The following is an 18,762-nucleotide window of genomic DNA, read 5'->3' on the forward strand; positions in this document are numbered from 1 at the left end:
TGTGAGGATATGACAGAGCCAAGTGACTTGGTGTATAGCGAGAATAGGAGAGGGCCTAGAACAGAGCCCTGGGGGACACCAGTGGTGAGAGCACGTGGTGCGGAGACAGATTCTCGCCACGCCACCTGGTAGGAGCGACCTGTCAGGTAGGACGCAATCCAAGCGTGGGCCGCGCCGGAGATGCCCAACTCAGAGAGGGTGGAGAGGAGGATCTGATGGTTCACAGTATTAAAGGCAGCCGATAGGTCTAGAAGGATGAGAGCAGAGGAGAGAGAGTTAGCTTTAGCAGTGCGGAGCGCCTCCGTGACACAGAGAAGAGCAGTCTCAGTTGAATGACTAGTCTTGAAACCTGACTGATTTGGATCAAGAAGGTCATTCTGAGAGAGATAGCAGGAGAGCTGGCCAAGGACGGCACGTTCAAGAGTTTTGGAGAGAAAAGAAAGAAGGGATACTGGTCTGTAGTTGTTGACATCGGAGGGATCGAGTGTAGGTTTTTTCAGAAGGGGTGCAACTCTCGCTCTCTTGAAGACGGAAGGGACGTACCCAGCGGTCAAGGATGAGTTGATGAGCGAGGTGAGGTAAGGGAGAAGGTCTCCGGAAATGGTCTGGAGAAGAGAGGAGGGGATAGGGTCAAGCGGGCAGGTTGTTCGGCGGCCGGCCGTCACAAGACGCGAGATTTCATCTGGAGAGAGAGGGGAGAAAGAGGTCAAAGCACAGGGTAGGGCAGTGTGAGCAGAACCAGCGGTGTCGTTTGACTTAGCAAACGAGGATCGGATGTCGTCGACCTTCTTTTCAAAATGGTTGACGAAGTCATCCGCAGAGATGGAGGAGGGGGGGGAGGGGGAGGAGGATTCAGGAGGGAGGAGAAGGTGGCAAAGAGCTTCCTAGGGTTAGAGGCAGATGCTTGGAATTTAGAGTGGTAGAAAGTGGCTTTAGCAGCAGAGACAGAAGAGGAGAATGTAGAGAGGAGGGAGTGAAAGGATGCCAGGACCGCAGGGAGGCGAGTTTTCCTTCATTTCCGCTCGGCTGCCCGGAGCCCTGTTCTGTGAGCTCGCAATGAGTCGTCGAGCCACGGAGCAGGAGGGGAGGACCGAGCCGGCCTGGAGGATAGGGGACATAGAGAGTCAAAGGATGCAGAAAGGGAGGAGAGGAGGGTTGAGGAGGCAGAATCAGGAGATAGGTTGGAGAAGGTTTGAGCAGAGGGAAGAGATGATAGGATGGAAGAGGAGAGAGTAGCGGGGGAGAGAGAGCGAAGGTTGAGACGGCGCGATACCATCCGAGTAGGGGCAGTGTGGGAAGTGTTGGATGAGAGCGAGAGGGAAAAGGATACAAGGTAGTGCTCGGAGACTTGGAGGGGAGTTGCAATGAGATTAGTGGAAGAACAGCATCTAGTAAAGATGAGGTCAAGCGTATTGCCTGCCTTGTGAGTAGGGGGGGAAGGTGAGAGGGTGAGATCAAAAGAGGAGAGGAGTGGAAAGAAGGGGGCAGAGAGGAATGAGTCAAAGGTAGACGTGGGGAGGTTAACTTCTAATTGGTCCCAATCCGGGAGGACCCCCCACAGTAAAAAAGCTGACTAGCATAGCCTAGCATAGCGTCACAAGTAAATACTAGCATCTAAATATCATTAAATCACAAGTCCAAGACAACAGATGAAAGATACACATCTTGTGAATCCAGCCATCATTTCTGATTTTTAAAATGTTTTACAGGGAAGACACAATATGTAAATCTATTAGCTAACCACGATAGCAAAAGACACAACTTTTTTCCCAACCATTTTTTTCCCGCATAGGTAGCTATCACAATTTCGACCAAATAAAGATATATATAGCCACTAACCAAGAAACAACTTCATCAGATGACAGTCTGATAACATATTTATTGTATAGCATATGTTTTTTTAGAAAAATGTGCATATTTCAGGTATAAATCACAGTTCTACATTGCAGCTGCAATCTGAAATAGTGCCGAAGCAGCCAGAATAATTACAGAGACCAACGTCAAATACCAAAATACTCATCATAAAACATTTCTGAAAAATACACAGCGTACAGCAAATGAAAGACCAACATCTTGTGAATCCAGCCAATATTTCAGATTTTTTAAGTGTTTTACAGCGAAAACACAATTTAGCATTATATTAGCTTACCACAATAGCCGGAAACACAAGCCGTTTACCAGTAGCAAAGGTTAGCGATCGTAACAATACAGCAAAAGATATATAATTTTTGACTAACCTTGATATACTTCATCAGATGACAGTCCTGTAACATCATATTACACAATGCATATAGGTTTTGTTCGAAAATGTGCATATTTAGCAGCACAAATCGTGGTTATACAATGTGATTAGTAGCAACATTTCAGGCAATCTGGCCTGCGCCATCTTGGAGAGGCACCTAATCTAATCGATAACTAATCGTAAACTTGACAAAAAAATACAGGTTGGACAGCAAATGAAAGACACATTAGTTCTTAATGCAACCGCTGTGTTAGATTTTTAAAATTAACGTTACTCGACATTCAGCGTGCGTTACAGCGAGACCATGCCTAAATCAATGGCGGACTAATAATTTTACATCTTTCCACAGATATACGAATTAACATCATAAATAGCTCTTACTTTTGGATGATCTTCCATCAGAATCTTGGGCAAGTGGTCCTTTGTCCAGAACAATCGTCTTTTGGTTGAAAGATGTCCTCTACTCCTGTAGAAATTAGCTGCTAACGCCGATGTACCGGAGAGGTGCCCAACTTGTTATAACGCCTGACAAAGAAACTCCAGAAAATCGCAATAAACTGCTATAAACTGCTATAAGTCGGTTTAAATTAACTACCTTATGAAGTTTTTAAGACAAAAAACAAATTAAATCAGAGCCGGAGATATAGAACTGCTAAACCGAAAGCTTTTGAAGACGCCATGCCAGTTTCCCTCCTGCGTCAGGCGCCTCGTCGAAAAGGTCGGTACTTCCGTTCCAAGAGGTTTTATACTCCCCCAGATGGTGCTATCCGCTCCATTCAAAGTCTCACCGCTTACTGACATCTAGGGGAAGGCGTATGCAGTGCATGTAGCCCCATAGCTTATAAGGGAATTTATAAACCGACCCTGGAACAGAGACCTCAATTTCAGAAATCTCACTTCTTGACAAGAAGTGAGCTGCAGAATGAGTTCTGTTTCACTCAGAGAAATAATTCAAACGGTTTTAGAAACTAGAGAGTGTTTTCTATCCAATAGTAATAATAATATGCATATTGTACGAGCAAGAATTGAGTACGAGGCAGTTTAATCTGGGAACGAAAAATCTTATTGAGAAATTGAGAAAAGGTTAACCTTTAGGGGCCACGGGTGCCGCTAGCGGCACTCCTCCCACATTCCACTGAAAAGGCAGAGCGCGAAATTCAAAAAATATATTTTTTTTAAATATTTAACTTTCACACATTAACAAGTCCAATACAGCTAATGAAAGACACAGATCGTGTGAATCCAGCCAACATGTCCGATTTTTAAAATGTTTTACAGGGAAGACACAATATGTAAATCTATTAGCTAAACACCTTAGCAAAAGACACCATCTTTTCTTTGTCCACCAACACCACTAGCTATCACCAATTCGGCTAAACTAAGATATTGATAGCCACTAACCAAGAAAAAACCTCATCAGATGACAGTCTGATAACATATTTATGGTATAGGATAGGTTTTGTTAGAAAAATGTGCATATTTCAGGTAGATATCATAGTTTACAATTGCACCCACTGTCACAAATCGACTAGAATAAATACATAGAGCAACGTGTCTTACCTAATTACTAATCATCAAACATTTCGTAAAAATACACAGCATACACTAATCGAAAGACACAGATCCTGTGAATACAGACAATATTTCAGATTTTCTAAGTGTCTTACAGCGAAAACACAATAAATCGTTATATTAGCATAGCAGCTGTGCAAACATTACCAGAGCATTGATTCTAGCCAAAGAGAGCGATAACGTAAACATCGCCAAAATATATTAATTTTTTCACTAACCTTCTCAGAATTCTTCAGTTGACACTCCTGTAACATCATATTACAACATACATATAGAGTTTGTTCGAAAATGTGCATATTTAGCCACCAAAATCATGGTTAGACAATGACAAAAGTTGCCCAGCTGGTCAGAAAATGTCGTGCGACATATTAGACAGTGATCTAGTCGTATACATAAATACTCATAAACGTGACAAAAAAATATAGGGTGGACAGCGATTGATAGACAATTTAATTCTTAATACAATCGCTGATTTACATTTTTTTAATTATCCTTACTTTTCAATACAGTTTGCGCCAAGCGAAGCTACGTCTAACAAAATGGCGTCATAAGCGATTAACATTTTTCGACAGAAACACGATTTATCATAATAAATTGTTCTTACTTTGAGCTGTTCTTCCATCAGAATCTTGGGCAAAGAATCCTTTCTTGGGTCTAATCGTCTTTTGGTCGAAAGCTGTCCTCTTGCCATGTGGAAATGCCCACTGCGTTCGGCATGAACTGGAAACGTGCCCAGAGGTTGAAAGTGTCTCAGAAATAAATGTCCCAAAATCGCACTAAACGGATATAAATTGCTATAAAACGGTTTAAATTAACTACCTTATGATGTCTTTAACACCTATTACAAGTAAAAACATGACCGGAGAAATATTACAGGCTACACTAATGCTTGGAAAAAGAGCAGGTCGGTGTCCACCGCGCGTCCGGCACAGCTGGAAAAGAGTTCCTACCTACACGTTTTTTTGTTTTATAGTGGCTGTGATTGCGCAATCGACACCATTCAAAGCGTCATCACGTAAAGACATCCAGGGGAAGACGTAAGCAGTGTCTGTATCCTCATAGCATTCACGGGGACCTTTAAACTGACTCCAGATCAGGGGCCAAGATGTGTGAAATCTGACTCCATGTCAGGGAAATTGCTGTAGAATGAGTTCTGTTCCACTCAGAGACAAAATTTCAACGGCTATAGAAACTAGAGACTGTTTTCTATCCAATAATAATAATAATATGCATATTGTACGAGCAAGAATTGAGTAGGAGGCCTTTTTGAAATGGGCACCTTTTTCTCTGGCTACTCAATACTGCCCCTTGAGCCCAAAGAGGTTATTAAAGTCACCCAGAACTGTGAGAGGTGAGCCATCCTCAGGAAAGGAGCTTATCAAGGCGTCAAGCTCATTGATGAACTCTCCAAGGGAACCTGGAGGGCGATAAATGATAAGGATGTTAAGCTTGAAAGGGCTAGTAACTGTGACAGCATGGAATTCAAAGGAGGCGATAGACAGATGGGTCAGGGGAGAAAGAGAGAATGTCCACTTGGGAGAGATGAGGATCCCAGTGCCACCACCCCGCTGACCAGAAGCTCTCGGGGTGTGCGAGAACACGTGGGCAGACGAGGAGAGAGCAGTAGGAGTAGCAGTGTTATCTGTGGTAATCCATGTTTCCGGCAGTGCCAAGAAGTCGAGGGACTGGAGGGAAGCATAGGCTGAGATGAACTCTGCCTTGTTGGCCGCAGATCGGCAGTTCCAGAGGCTGCCGGAGACCTGGAACTCCACGTGTGTCGTGCGCGCTGGGACCACCAGGTTAGAGTGGCAGCGGCCACGCGGTGTGAAGCGTTTGTATGGTCTGTGCAGAGAGGAGAGAAGAGGGATAGACAGACACATAGTTGACAGGCTACAGAAGAGGCTACGTTAATGCAAAGGAGATTGGAATGACAAGTGGACTACACGTCTCGAATGTTCAGAAAGTTAAGCTTACGTTGCAAAAAATCTTATTGACTAAAATGATACAGTACTGCTGGCTGGTGAAGTAGGCTAGCTAGCAGTGGCTGCGTTGTTGACTTTGTTTGAAAGTGTAGCTGGCTAGGTAACCTCGATAACTGGCTAGGTAACCTCGATAACCTCGATAATTACTCTAAACTACACAATTATCTTGGATACAAAGACAGCAAAGACAACTATGTAGCTAGCTAACACTACACTAATCAGGTCGTTCCGTTGTAATGTAATAGTTTCTACAGTGCTGCTATTCGGTAGAAGTTGGCTAGCTGGCTAGCTGGCTAGCTAGCAGTGTTGACTAGGTAGGAGAACGGCGGCGCGGCGGACGAAAATAGCTGGCTAGCTAACCTCGATAATTACTCTAAACTACACAATTATCTTAGATACAAAGACAGCAAAGACAACTATGTAGCTAGCTAACACTACACTAATCAAGTCGTTCCGTTGTAATGTAATAGTTTCTACAGTGCTGCTATTCGGTAGAGGTTGGCTAGCTGGGTAGCTAGCAGTGTTGACTACGTTAGAAGGACGAAAATAGCTGGCTAGCTAACCTCGATAATTACTTTAAACTACACAATTATCTTTGATACAAAGACGGCTATGTAGCTAGCTAAGAAAAAATGCTAAGATCAAACAAATCAAACCGTTGTACTGTAATGAAATGAAATGTAATACTACCTGTGGAGCGAAGCGAAATGCGACTACTCGCTCCAACCCGAAAGTGTTGCATCGGAGAGGCACACACAGCTGCAAGCCAAGACTGGCAATGCCAATACTGTGATTCTTCCAACACCACGGGTGGGTTCAGGTCTACCCGCAGGTGCCAACGTCAGCACCACGTACCACCATGGCAGGGCCTAACAAAGCGTTCGGTGTTGGGGCGTGCAAAGTCACTGCCGCCGTCAGATGGAGCAGAAAGGAGAAGGTGAGTTATTGCCAAACATACCCTGTGCCACAGTGCGAATGTTGTTTAATCATTTTATATGTGGCAGCAAAGTGGGCCTAATATGCAACTGAGGAGATGACAGTCAGGCTGGCCATGAAGTGAATATAATAGGCCTACCTACTATACAAACATACAGTACCGATCAAAAGTTTGGACACACCTACTCATTCAAGGGTTTTTCTTTATTTTTACTATTTTCTGCATTGTAGAGTAAGAGTGAACACATCCAAACGATTAAATAACACATATGGAATCATGTAGTAAACAAAAAAGTGGCCACCCATTGCCTTGATGACAGCTTTGCACACTCTTGGTCTTCTCTCAACCAGCTTCACCTGGAATGCTTTTCCAACAGTCTTGAAGGAGTTCCCCCACATATGTTGAGCACTTGTTGGCTGCTTTTCCTTCACTCTGCGGTACCAACTCATCCCAAACTATTTCAATTGGGTTGAGTTCGGGTGATTGTGGAGGCCAGGTCATCTGATGCAGCACTCCATCACTCTCCTTCTTGGTAAAATAGCCCTTACACAGCCTGGAGGTGCATTTTAGGTCATTATCCAAATGATAGTCCCACTAAGCGCAAACCAGATGGGATGGCGTATCGCTGCAGAATGCTGTGGTAGCCATGCTAGTTAAGTGTGCCTTGAATTCTAAATAACTCACTGACAGTGTCACCAGCAAAGCACCCCCACACCATCACACCTCCTCCTCCATGCTTAACGGTGAGAACCACACATCATTCGTTCACCTACTCTGCGTCTCACAAAGACACGGTGGTTGGAACCAAAAATCTCAAATTTGGACTCATCAGACCAAAACGACAGATTTCCACCAGTCTAATGTCCATTGCTCGTGTTTCTTGGCTCAAGCAGGTCTCTTCTTATTGGTGTCCTTTAGTAGTGGCTTCTTTGCAGCAATTCGACCATGAAGGCCTGATTCACACAGTCTCCTCTGAACAGTTGATGTTGAGATGTGTCTGTTACTTGAACTCTGTGAGGCATTTATTTGGGCTGCAATCTGAGGTGCAGTTATTCTAATGAACTTAACCTGTGCAGCAGATGTAACTCTGGGTCTTCCTTTCCTGAGGTGGTCCTCTTGAGAGCCAGTTTCATCATAGCGCTTGATGGTTTTTGCAACTGGACTTGAAGAAACTTTCAAAGTTCTTGACATTTTCCAGATTGATGTCTTAAAGTAATGATGTAATGTCATTTCTCTTTGCTTATTTGAGCTGTTTTTGCCATAATATGTACTTGGTCTTTTACCAAATAGGGCTATCTTCTGTATACCACCCCTACCTTGTCACAACACAACTGATTGGCTCAAACACATTAAGAAGGAAATAAATCCCACAAATGAACTTTTAACAAGGCGCACCTGTTAATTGAAATGCATTACAACTGACTACCTCGTGAAGCTGGTTGAGAGAATGCCAAGAGTGTGCAAAGCTGTCATCAATGCAAAGGGTGGCTTCTTTGAAGAATCTCAAATATAAAATATATTTTCATTCGTTTAACACTTTTTTGGTTACTACATGATTCCATATGTGTTATTTCATAGTTTTGATGTCTTCACTATTATTCTACAAAGTAGAAAATTGTTTTTTTTAAACTTGAATGAGTAGGTGTGTCCAAACCTTTGACTGGTACTGTACAAGGTCAGAGAGTGTATTATAAGGATGTTATATCTACTTATGCGTTCTTATGACAGTTCACAGCAAGTGTTATAACGCACTACAAGGGTAGGCCTATCATAAGGCATCATAAATGCATGTGCCTCATAGAAAGTTAACAAAAGTTGTTGTGAAAATAGCCTCCCTTCTTAGCTTATCTAAGATAGCAGAAAAAGTTCCAGCAAGCAAACTGTTACTCAGACAGACCTTATCAAAGCACTTTCATATCAGGGATAATTACGCCCCAGATGTAGCCACTGAGAGATGTTAATGGTTACTGTGCAAACAACAGCCACTATAAAGACTTGCCCTCTGTGAGAACATCTTAACCGTAAGGTTTTACATAGTATAATTCAAGTTAAAACTCTAACAGTGTTCAAAAGTAGTCAACTGTATTAGTGTTCATTTTCAACTCTTTGCGGTTACTGAAACTCCCTGAAAGCTAACACTAATAAGATTAAATGTAACACAAAAAAAGTGTCTATATTGTTCCGCACTACACAGAGGTAGCTAACACCGTGTGGTATAGGGCAATATAGACACTTCTGATTTAACACTTGCTTTTTTTTGCTGTGAGATAACCACCACAATGTTGGGCTGTCGATCAATTTTGAAATGTTGATTAAAAAGTATATTTGTTTTTAAGAAAGCTTGAGTTGTTGGGAAAGGGCCATTGGTCAAGTCAGCATGGGTGAAAAAGCAATTCATCCAGGACTGTAATCTAAAATTAACTTCAAGCTTTTAGATAAAAAGCCGTTAGAAAAAGCCCCTAATGTTCCCTTCAAAAACTTGGCAGACAAAATGTCTGCCCCAGTCCAATTCTCTACCTCTCTCTAAGATAGCAATGAGAAATAATAATCTTTGGGTAATTTTATGTCTTATCCAAGGGCGGCATGTCAAAATCAGTGCCTTGACACACTAATGGAGTTGGCTTCGTAACACTTTCTAGTGTTATAATTTACTATAAGTACATCTTAAGGCATAACGCAATTTGAAAGTATTGGTGCCTCATAGAAAGTGTTCCCAAACGTTTCTACTTGGTGATTTGTGTTGTTGTTTTTTTAAATTACATTTTTGTCCCTCTGATTATACAGCAAAATGGGTATTATCGCAATCAAAATATTTTTGTTGTTGTTGATATTTGAACTATATTTAATTTAAAGTGCATGCTCAACTTTTTAAATGCCCCAACACCCTTTTATTCCAAAGTTGAGCAGTATAATTTTGACTTTAGCAATGACACACTTCCAATTCCAAAGGGGGCGGTGTTGCAATCTACTGCAAAGATAGCCTGCAGAGTTCTGTCCTACTATACAGGTCTGTACCCAAGCAATTTGAACTTCTACTTTTAAAAATCCACCTCTCTAAAAACAAGTCTCTCACTGCTGCCGCCTGCTATAGACCACCCTCTGCCCCCAGCTGTGCTCTGGACACCACATGTGAACTGATTGCCCCCCATCTATCTTCAGAGCTCGTGCTGCTAGGTGACCTAAACTGGGACATGCTTAACACCCCAGCCATCCTACTATCTACGCTTGATGCCCTCAATCTCACACAAATTATCAATGAACCAACCAGGTACCACCCCAAAGCCGTAAACACGGGCACCCTGATAGATATCATCCTAACCAACTTGCCCTCTAAATACACCTCTGCTGTTTTCAACCAAGATCTCAGCGATCACTGCCTCATTGCCTGCATCCGTAATGGGTCAGCGGTCACTCATCACTGTCAAACGCTCCCTGAAACACTTCAGCGAGCAGGTCTTTCTAATCGACCTGGCCGCGGTATCCTGGAAGGATATTGATCTCATCCCGTCAGTAGAGGATGCCTGGTTCTTTTTTTTAAATGCCTTCCTCACCATCTTAAATAAGCATGCCCCATTCAAGAAATGTTGAACCAGGAACAGATATAGCCCTTGGTTCTCTCCAGACCCGACTGCCCTTAACCAACACAAAAACAACCTATGGCGTTCTGCATTAGCATCGAACAGCCCCCGTGATATGCAACTTTTCAGGGAAGCTAGAAACCAATATACACAGGCAGTTAGAAAAGCCAAGGCTAGCTTTTTCAAGCAGATATTTGCTTCCTGCAACACAAACACAAAAAGGTTCTGGGACACTGTAAAGCCCATGGAGAATAAGAACACCTCCTCCCAGCTGCCTACTGCACTGAGGACAGGAAACACCGTCACCACCGATAAATCCACTATAATCGAGAATTTCAATAAGGAATTTTCTATGGCTGGCATGCTTTCCACCTGGCTACCCCTACCCCGGTCAACAGCACTGCACCCCCCACAGCAACTCGCCCAAGCCTTACCAATTTCTCCTTCTCCCAAATCCAGTCAGCTGATGTTCTGAAAGAGCTGCAAAATCTGGACCCTACAAATCAGCCGGGCTAGACAATCTGGACCCTTTCTTTTCTAAAATGATCTGCCGAAATTGTTGCAACCCCTATTACTAGCCTGTTCAACTTCTCTTTCGTGTCGTCTGAGATTCCCAAACATTGGAAAGCAGCTGCGGTCATCCCCCTCTTCAAAGGGGGGACACTCTTGATCCAAACTGCTACAGACCTATATCTATCCTACCCTGCTTTTCTAAGGTCTTCGAAAGCCAAGTCAACAAACAGATTCCCGACCATTTCAAATCCCACCATACCTTCTCCGCTATGCAATCTGGTTTCAGAGCTGGTCATGGGTGCACCTCAGCCACGCTCAAGGTCCTAAACGATGTCCTAACCGCCATCGATAAGAAACAATACTGTGCAGCCGTATTCGTTGACCTGGCCAAGGCTTTCGACTCTGTCAATCACCACATCCTCATCGGCAGACTCGATAGCCTTGGTTTCTCAAATGATTGCCTCGCCTGGTTCACCAACTACTTCTCAGACAGAGTTCAGTGTGTCAAATCGGAGGGCCTGTTGTCCGGGCCTCTGGCAGTCTCTATGGGGGTGCCACAGGGTTCAATTCTTGGACCGACTCTCTTCTCTGTATACATCAATGATGTCGCTCTTGCTGCTGGTGAGTCTCTGATCCACCTCTACGCAGACGACACCATTCGGTATACTTCTGGCCCTTCTTTGGACACTGTTAACAACCCTCCAGATGAGCTTCAATGCCATACAACTCTCCTTCCATGGCCTCCAATTGCTCTTAAATACAAGTAAAACTAAATGCATGCTCTTCAACCGATCACTGCCTGCACCTGCCCGCCCGTTCAGCATCACTACTCTGGACGGTTCTGACTTAGAATATGTGGACAACTACAAATACCTAGGTGTCTGGTTAGACTGTAAACTCTCCTTCCAGACTCACATTAAACATCTCCAATCCAAAGTTAAATCTAGAATTGGCTTCCTATTTCGCAACAAAGCATCCTTCACTCATGCTGCCAAACATACCCTTGTAAAACTGACCATCTTACCGATCCTCGACTTCAGCGATGTCATTTACAAAATAGCCTCCAATACCCTACTCAATAAATTGGATGCAGTCTATCACAGTGCCATCCGTTTTGTCACCAAAGCCCCATATACTACCCACCACTGTGACTTGTACGCTCTTGTTGGCTGGCCCTTGCTTCATACTCGTCACCAAACCCACTGGCTCCAGGTCATCTACAAGACCCTGCTAGGTAAAGTCCCCCCTTATCTCAGCTCGCTGGTCACCATAGTAGCACCCACCTGTAGCACTCGCTCCAGCAGGTATATCTCTCTGGTCACCCCCAAAACCAATTTTTCCTTTGGCCGCCTCTCCTTCCAGTTCTCTGCTGCCAATTACTGGAAAGAACTACAAAAATCTCTGAAACTGGTAACACTTATCTCCCTCACTAGCTTTAAGCACCAGCTGTCAGAGCAGCTCACAGATTACTGCACCTGTACATAGCCCATCTATAATTTAGGCCAAACAACTACCTCTCCCCCTACTGTATTTATTTATTTTGCTCCTTTGCACCCCATTATTTCTATCTCTACTTTGCACATTCTTCCACTGCAAATCTACCATTCCAGTGTTTTACTTGCTATATTGTTTTTACGTCGCCACCATGGCCTTTTTTTTGCCTTTACCTCCCTTATCTCACCTCATTTGCTCACATTGTATATAGACTTATTTTTCTACTGTATTATTGACTGTATGTTTGTTTTACTCCATGTGTAACTCTGTGTTGTTGTTGTATGTGTCGAACTGCTTTGCTTTATCTTGGCCAGGTCGCAATTGTAAATGAGAACTTGTTCTCAACTTGCCTACCTGGTTAAATAATGGTGAAATAAAAAAATAAAAAAATGAATGGTTTATTATAACCCTGCACAGAGACAGTAAGGTCGCAGGTTGGTCTTCCTTGTTTTTACAATGAAACACATTCATGCCTTCTTCTTCGGGAGAGGTAAAGGTCGAGTGTTATGAGATCCTCCTCTCTAAAAAGACTGAAGCCAACTGTGTACGTGCAGCTGGACTCAGTTCCAACAGTTCCTGTAAGAGTGCCAGTATTTACCAAGCAGGTGTTCAACTCGGTTTAATATTAAACCTCATTTATTATATGCTGCTGGTGCAGATGAATTTCTAGGTAAAGGAACATGACCTTTTGCCAGTATCTATTTTCAGTGAATGAGTCAAACATCAATGGGTAGTGAATTGTTGTCAACAGTTTTGATAAGGTGTTGCTGTTTCTTATTATTACAGTCCAGGTATTTCTGGTTTATGATGTAGGAGATATATTTCTTGTTTATGATTATTATGATATTATATTTATAATGGAGCATCATATTTTTTTTAATCAACTCTGAATATAGTTTTTTTTAATGTTAGGCTAAGTTCACTCTTTATCCTAGTATAAAAAGTACATTTGATGAAAGACATATTGCAAATGTTCATTTTTCGCTCAGCTTCATTGCTGAGCGAAACACGTTCTATTTAATGATGAGAAGAATATTGGGAACATCAAGTCATGAAATGTACCTAAGGACTTCATAACACATTCATAACTTAGAAACGCATTCATAAGCGGTAAACATAACATGCATATGTAAACAACCACTTTAACTTTCACAGAAAATATAAAATAATGAGTGGTTATAGTTAATAATGATTTGAATGACAAAAACAACAACGAATTCGAAAAGAAAACCTGCACGCTTTGTTTCAACCTTATGAATGGGCCTTGGTCCTTAACGGTTGGCCATGCCCTCGTTATGCTGACGTCGGAGGTTGGGTTACTTTGGGCTACGTGTGGAGTGAAGTTGGGGGGGGGGGGGTTGTACAGTGCGTCGTCGCCATGCGACTCGACCAGAATGACACACTGCAAACAAGAGTCAAACAAGTTGTTGTGTCGCGTTCAAACAGTATTTTATCTACTACGAAACCCAAAAGGAGCGCAAGTCACCACGTGATTCAATGATATACCTGGGATGCCCCCGCTCTCTAGTTTCGTTTGTATTGTTTCAGGAGTCTTCTAACTTGCACGGTAGAAGCGCGTGAAAAGACCTGGGTTTAAAGTGTCATTCGCTCTTGTATAAGCATGGAGAGAGAGAGCGTAAAGGAAAGGACCGCCGGGACCGATTTGGACAGGGACCAGCAGTTTTGTGAGCTTTGTGGAAAGATGGAAAACCTGCTTAAATGTGGACGGTGTCGGAACTCTTTCTACTGTAGTAAAGAACACCAGAAAGCGGACTGGAAGAAGCACAAGCAGTTTTGTAAAGAGGCCGAGAAACCTCAGTGTCAGCCACAGCCCGAATCAACACAACAGCCCGCACGGACTGCGAAAGGAGGGCAAGACTCGCAGCTAAAAAAGAAAAGCACAGAACAACAGAATAAAACAGCTTCTCAGAGCACCACACACACTGGGCTTTCAAATCCGCCTGCAGGTGGCGAAAGAATTAAAGATTTTATCACTTCAGTAACTCGCCCGGGTAGTGTGTCTGACAGCAAGCAGACTGGGGAAGGAATTAAACTCAGCTCCAACGGACAAACGATGTCCCCCCCGCTAAAACTGGCTATGGACTATATTGTTCCATGTATGAATAAGCATGGCATTTGTGTTGTTGACAATTTTCTTGGAGAAGAGACTGGACTGAGTATTTTGGAGGATGTGAGAGCCCTCCACAAGACTGGTAAATTTACTGATGGGCAGTTGGTGAGTCAAAGAAGTGACTCCACTAAAGATATACGAGGAGACAAAATAACCTGGACTGAAGGAAGAGAACCTGGTTGTGAGAAGATAGCCTTTCTCATGAGCCGCATGGATGACATGGTCCGACACTGTAATGGTAAACTGGGAAACTACAGAATAAATGGAAGGACGAAAGTAAGTAAACACTGAAAGTGAGTAGCACCTTGTTATTTATCTTCTCCAGGTAGGTATATTTAAAAGTTACGAAAGTCTTAAACATTTATTTTTGCAGCAACATAATCATAATATTGAAAACAATAATAAAATATTTTTAAATGCGTAATAATTATAATATGAATATGGTATCATATTAATTATACTATAAGAATATATAATACATATAATATTATAATAACAGATAGGCCTATTCTTAAAATAATAATGAATAAGCATTAGCATATACAGTGCATTCGGAAAGTATTCAGACCACTTGACTTTTTCCACATTTTGTTACTTTACAGACATTCTAAAATTGATTAAATTGTTTTTTCCCTCATCTATCTACAATATGCAAATGTATAAAAAAAAACGGAAGTATCACATTTACATGAGTATTAAGACCATTTACTCAGTACTTTGTTGAAACACCTTTGGCAGCGATTACAGCCTCGAGTCTTCTTGGGTATGATGCTACAAGTTTTTGGCACACCTGTATTTGGGGAGTTTCTCCCATTCTTCTCTGCAGATCCTCTCAGGCTCTGTCAGTTTGGATGGAGAGCGTTGCTGCACAGCTACTTTCAGGTCTCTCCAGAGATGTTCGATCGGGTTCAAGTCCGGGCTCTGGCTGGGTCACTCAAGGACATTCAGAGACTTGGCTGTGTACTTAGGGTTGTTGTCCTGTTGGAAGGTGAACCTTCACCCCAGCCTGATGTCCTGAGTGCTCTGGAACAGGTTTTCATCAAGGACCTCTCTGTACTTTGCTCTGTTCATCATTCCCTCGATCCTGCATTTTGGCAAACTCCAACAAGGCCTGATTGGTGGAGTGCTGCAGAGATGGTTGTCCTTCCGGAAGATTCTCCCATCTCCACAGAGGAAATCTTGAGTTCTGTCAGAGTGACCATCAGGTTCTTGGTCACCTCCCTGATCAAGGCCCTTCTCCCCCGATTGCTCAGTTTGGCTGGGCGGCCAGCTCTAGGAAGATTGTTGGTGGTTCCAAACTTCCATTTAAAAATGATGTTCTTGGGGACCTTCAATGCTGCAGACATTTTTGCTCTGACATGAACTGGTTAACTGTGGGACCTTATATAGACAGGTGTGTGCCTTTCCAAATCATGTCCAATCAATTGAATTTACCACAGGTGGACTCCAATCAAGTTGTTGAAACATCTCAAGGATGATCAATGTTAACAGGATGAGTTCAATTTCAAGTCTCATAGCAAAGGGTCTGAATACGTATGTAATTAAAGTATTTCTGTTTTTTATTTTTAATACATTTGCATAAATTTCTAAAAACCTGTTTTCGCTTTGTCAGTATGGGGTATTGTGGTGTAGATTGATGAAGAAAAACATTAATTTAATACATTTTAGAATAAGGCTGTAACGTAATAAAATGTGGAAAAAGGCAAGGGGTCTGAATACTTTCCGAATGCAATGTATGAACGAAAATTTGGAAAGTAGCCCTGATATGGACAGGAACCCGGGTCCCTGCGTCTGTCAGTCCAACACCTCACACCTTACACCGAGAGTTCTGAACGTACTAAGGAGCCTACACACACTACCCCCATCCTGCAGAGAGCTCACAAGCACCCCCCCCCCCCCTTCTCCAGCTGGTACCCAGTCAGGTCTCTGCGACTGTCAGTCAAGTAACAGTAATTTAATGGGGGGAAATAATAATTGAATAGTGCACATTGCATTCCAGTGGTGGAAAAAGTACTCAATTGTCATACTTGACAAAAAGTAAAGATACCTTAATAGAAAATGACACAAGTAAAAGTGAAAGTCACCCAGTAAATGACAAAGTTTTGAATATACTTAAGTATCAAAAGTAAATATAATTGCTAAAATATACTTAATTATCAAAAGTAAAAGTGTAAATCATTTCAAATTCCTTATATTGAGCAATCCAGACAGCACAATTGTCCATGTTTTATTTATTTTATTGACGGATAGCCAGGGGCACACTCCAACACTCAGACATTCTTTCCAAACGAAGCATCTGTGTTTAGTAAGTCCGCCAGATCAGAGGCAGTAGGGATGACCAGGGATGTTCTCTTGATAAGTGCGTACATTGGACCATTTTCCTGTCAAAATGTAACGAGTACTTTTGGGTGTCAGGGAAAATGTATGGAGTAAAAAGTACATTATTTTCTTTAGGAATGTACTGAAGTAAAAGTTGTCAAAAATATATACTGACCAAAAAATATAAAAGCAACATGCAACAATTTCAAAGATTTTGCTGAGTTACAGTTCATATAAGGAAATCAGTCAATTTAAATAAATTCATTAGGCCCTAATCTATGGATTTCACATGACTGGGCAGGGGTACAGCCATGGGTGGGCCTGGGAGCGCATAGGATTATCTTGGCAAAGGAGAAATGCTCGCTAACAGGGATGTGAACAAATTTGTGCACAACATTTGAGAGAAATACGCTTTTTGCACGTATGGAACATCTCTGGAATGTTTTATTTCAGCTCATGAAACATGGGATCAACACTTGACTATTTACACTAGAAAAAATATATGAAGTACTTTAAAGTATTTTTACTTAAGTACTTTACACTACTGCTTGAAACAAAACAAAATCAGTGTTACTCACAATAAAATAACTTGGTGATTATTAAATTGTTTAATTCATTTAATATTACATACATTTATTAAGACTTAAACTATTACTAAGATATGCTACTTTCCATATGCTAGGATATTTGAGTCATATGACAAAAAACAGAGAGAATGGGGTATTCCCTATTACTAAAGAGTCCAGATTCTCTTTCCCTCCATCACCACCTCCTTTTTCTTTGTAAGGACACAATGGAGCTCTGTCATCCTAACATATGTTTTTCAGTTTATTCATGAGGAAAGTGGTGGCGGGATTTGATCTCATGCAGTTATTGGCCATATGTGCTTGGGGGACTACAGCACTACCAAATAATTATTTGGTTGTGTTTATGAAGGCCTTGGGCAACATTAGAATGCGATTGTTATTTTATTTCAAATAACACTACAGCATTTTCATTAGTTTATGTTACTGCATGCTATACAGTGGGTCAAAAAAAGTATTTAGTCAGCCACCAATTGTGCAAGTTCTCCCACTTAAAAAGATGAGAGAGGCCTGTAATTTTCATCATATGTACACTTCAACTATGACAGACAAAATGAGGGGAAAAAATCCAGAAAATCATATTGTAGGATTTTTAATTTATTTATTAGCAAATTATGGTGGAAAATAAGTATTTGGTCACCTACAAACAAGCAAGATTTCTGGCTCTCACAGACCTGTAACTTCTTCTTTAAGAGGCTTCTCTGTCCTCCACTCGTTACCTGTATTAATGGCACCTGTTTGAACTTGTTATCAGTATAAAAGACACCTGTCCACAACCTCAAACAGACACTCCAAACTCCACTATGGCCAAGACCAAAGAGCTGTCAAAGGACACCAGAAACAAAATTGTAGACTTGCACCAGGCTGGGAAGCCTGAATCTGCAATAGGTAAGCAGCTTGGTTTGAAGAAATCAACTGTCGGAGCAATTATTAGGAAATGGAAGACATACAAGAACACTGATAATCTCCCTCGATCTGGGGCTCCACGCAAGATCTCACCTCAAAAATCCCAGTACCACACGGGGGGACCTAGTGAATGACCTGCAGAGAGCTGGGACCAAAGTAACAAAGCCTACCATCAGTAACACACTACGCCGCCAGGGACTCAAATCCTGCCATTCCAGACGTGTCCCCCTGCTTAAGCCAGTACATGTCCAGGCCCGTCTGAAGTTTGCTAGAGAGCATTTGGATGATCCAGAAGAAGATTGGGAGAATGTCATATGGTCAGATGAAACCAAAATAGAACTTTTTGGTAAAAACTCAACTCGTCGTGTTTGGAGGACAAATAATGCTGAGTTGCATCCAAAGAACACCATACCTACTGTGAAGCATGGGGGTGGAAACATCATGCTTTGGGGCTGTTTTTCTGCAAAGGGACCAGGACGACTGATCCGTGTAAAGGAAAGAATG

At 42.1% G+C, this 18,762-nt stretch overlaps 1 protein-coding gene across 2 annotated transcripts in view; it reads left to right on the plus strand.

Annotated features, from left to right (window-relative positions):
• Nucleotides 1-13,636: 13,636 nt before the first annotated feature.
• LOC139566959 (egl nine homolog 1-like) overlaps nt 13,637-18,762 on the plus strand; it is a 46,354-nt gene continuing 41,228 nt past the window's right edge. For both annotated transcript variants that reach the window (XM_071388347.1, XM_071388348.1), the window contains exon 1: nt 13,637-14,725. In XM_071388347.1, coding sequence (XP_071244448.1) covers nt 13,940-14,725 — 786 coding nt within the window. In that variant the 5' untranslated portion in view covers nt 13,637-13,939. The remainder of the gene's footprint in view (nt 14,726-18,762) is intronic.

Source organism: Salvelinus alpinus, unplaced genomic scaffold (assembly GCF_045679555.1).
Source record: "Salvelinus alpinus unplaced genomic scaffold, SLU_Salpinus.1 scaffold_40, whole genome shotgun sequence".
Classification (NCBI taxonomy): Eukaryota; Metazoa; Chordata; class Actinopteri; order Salmoniformes; family Salmonidae; genus Salvelinus; species Salvelinus alpinus.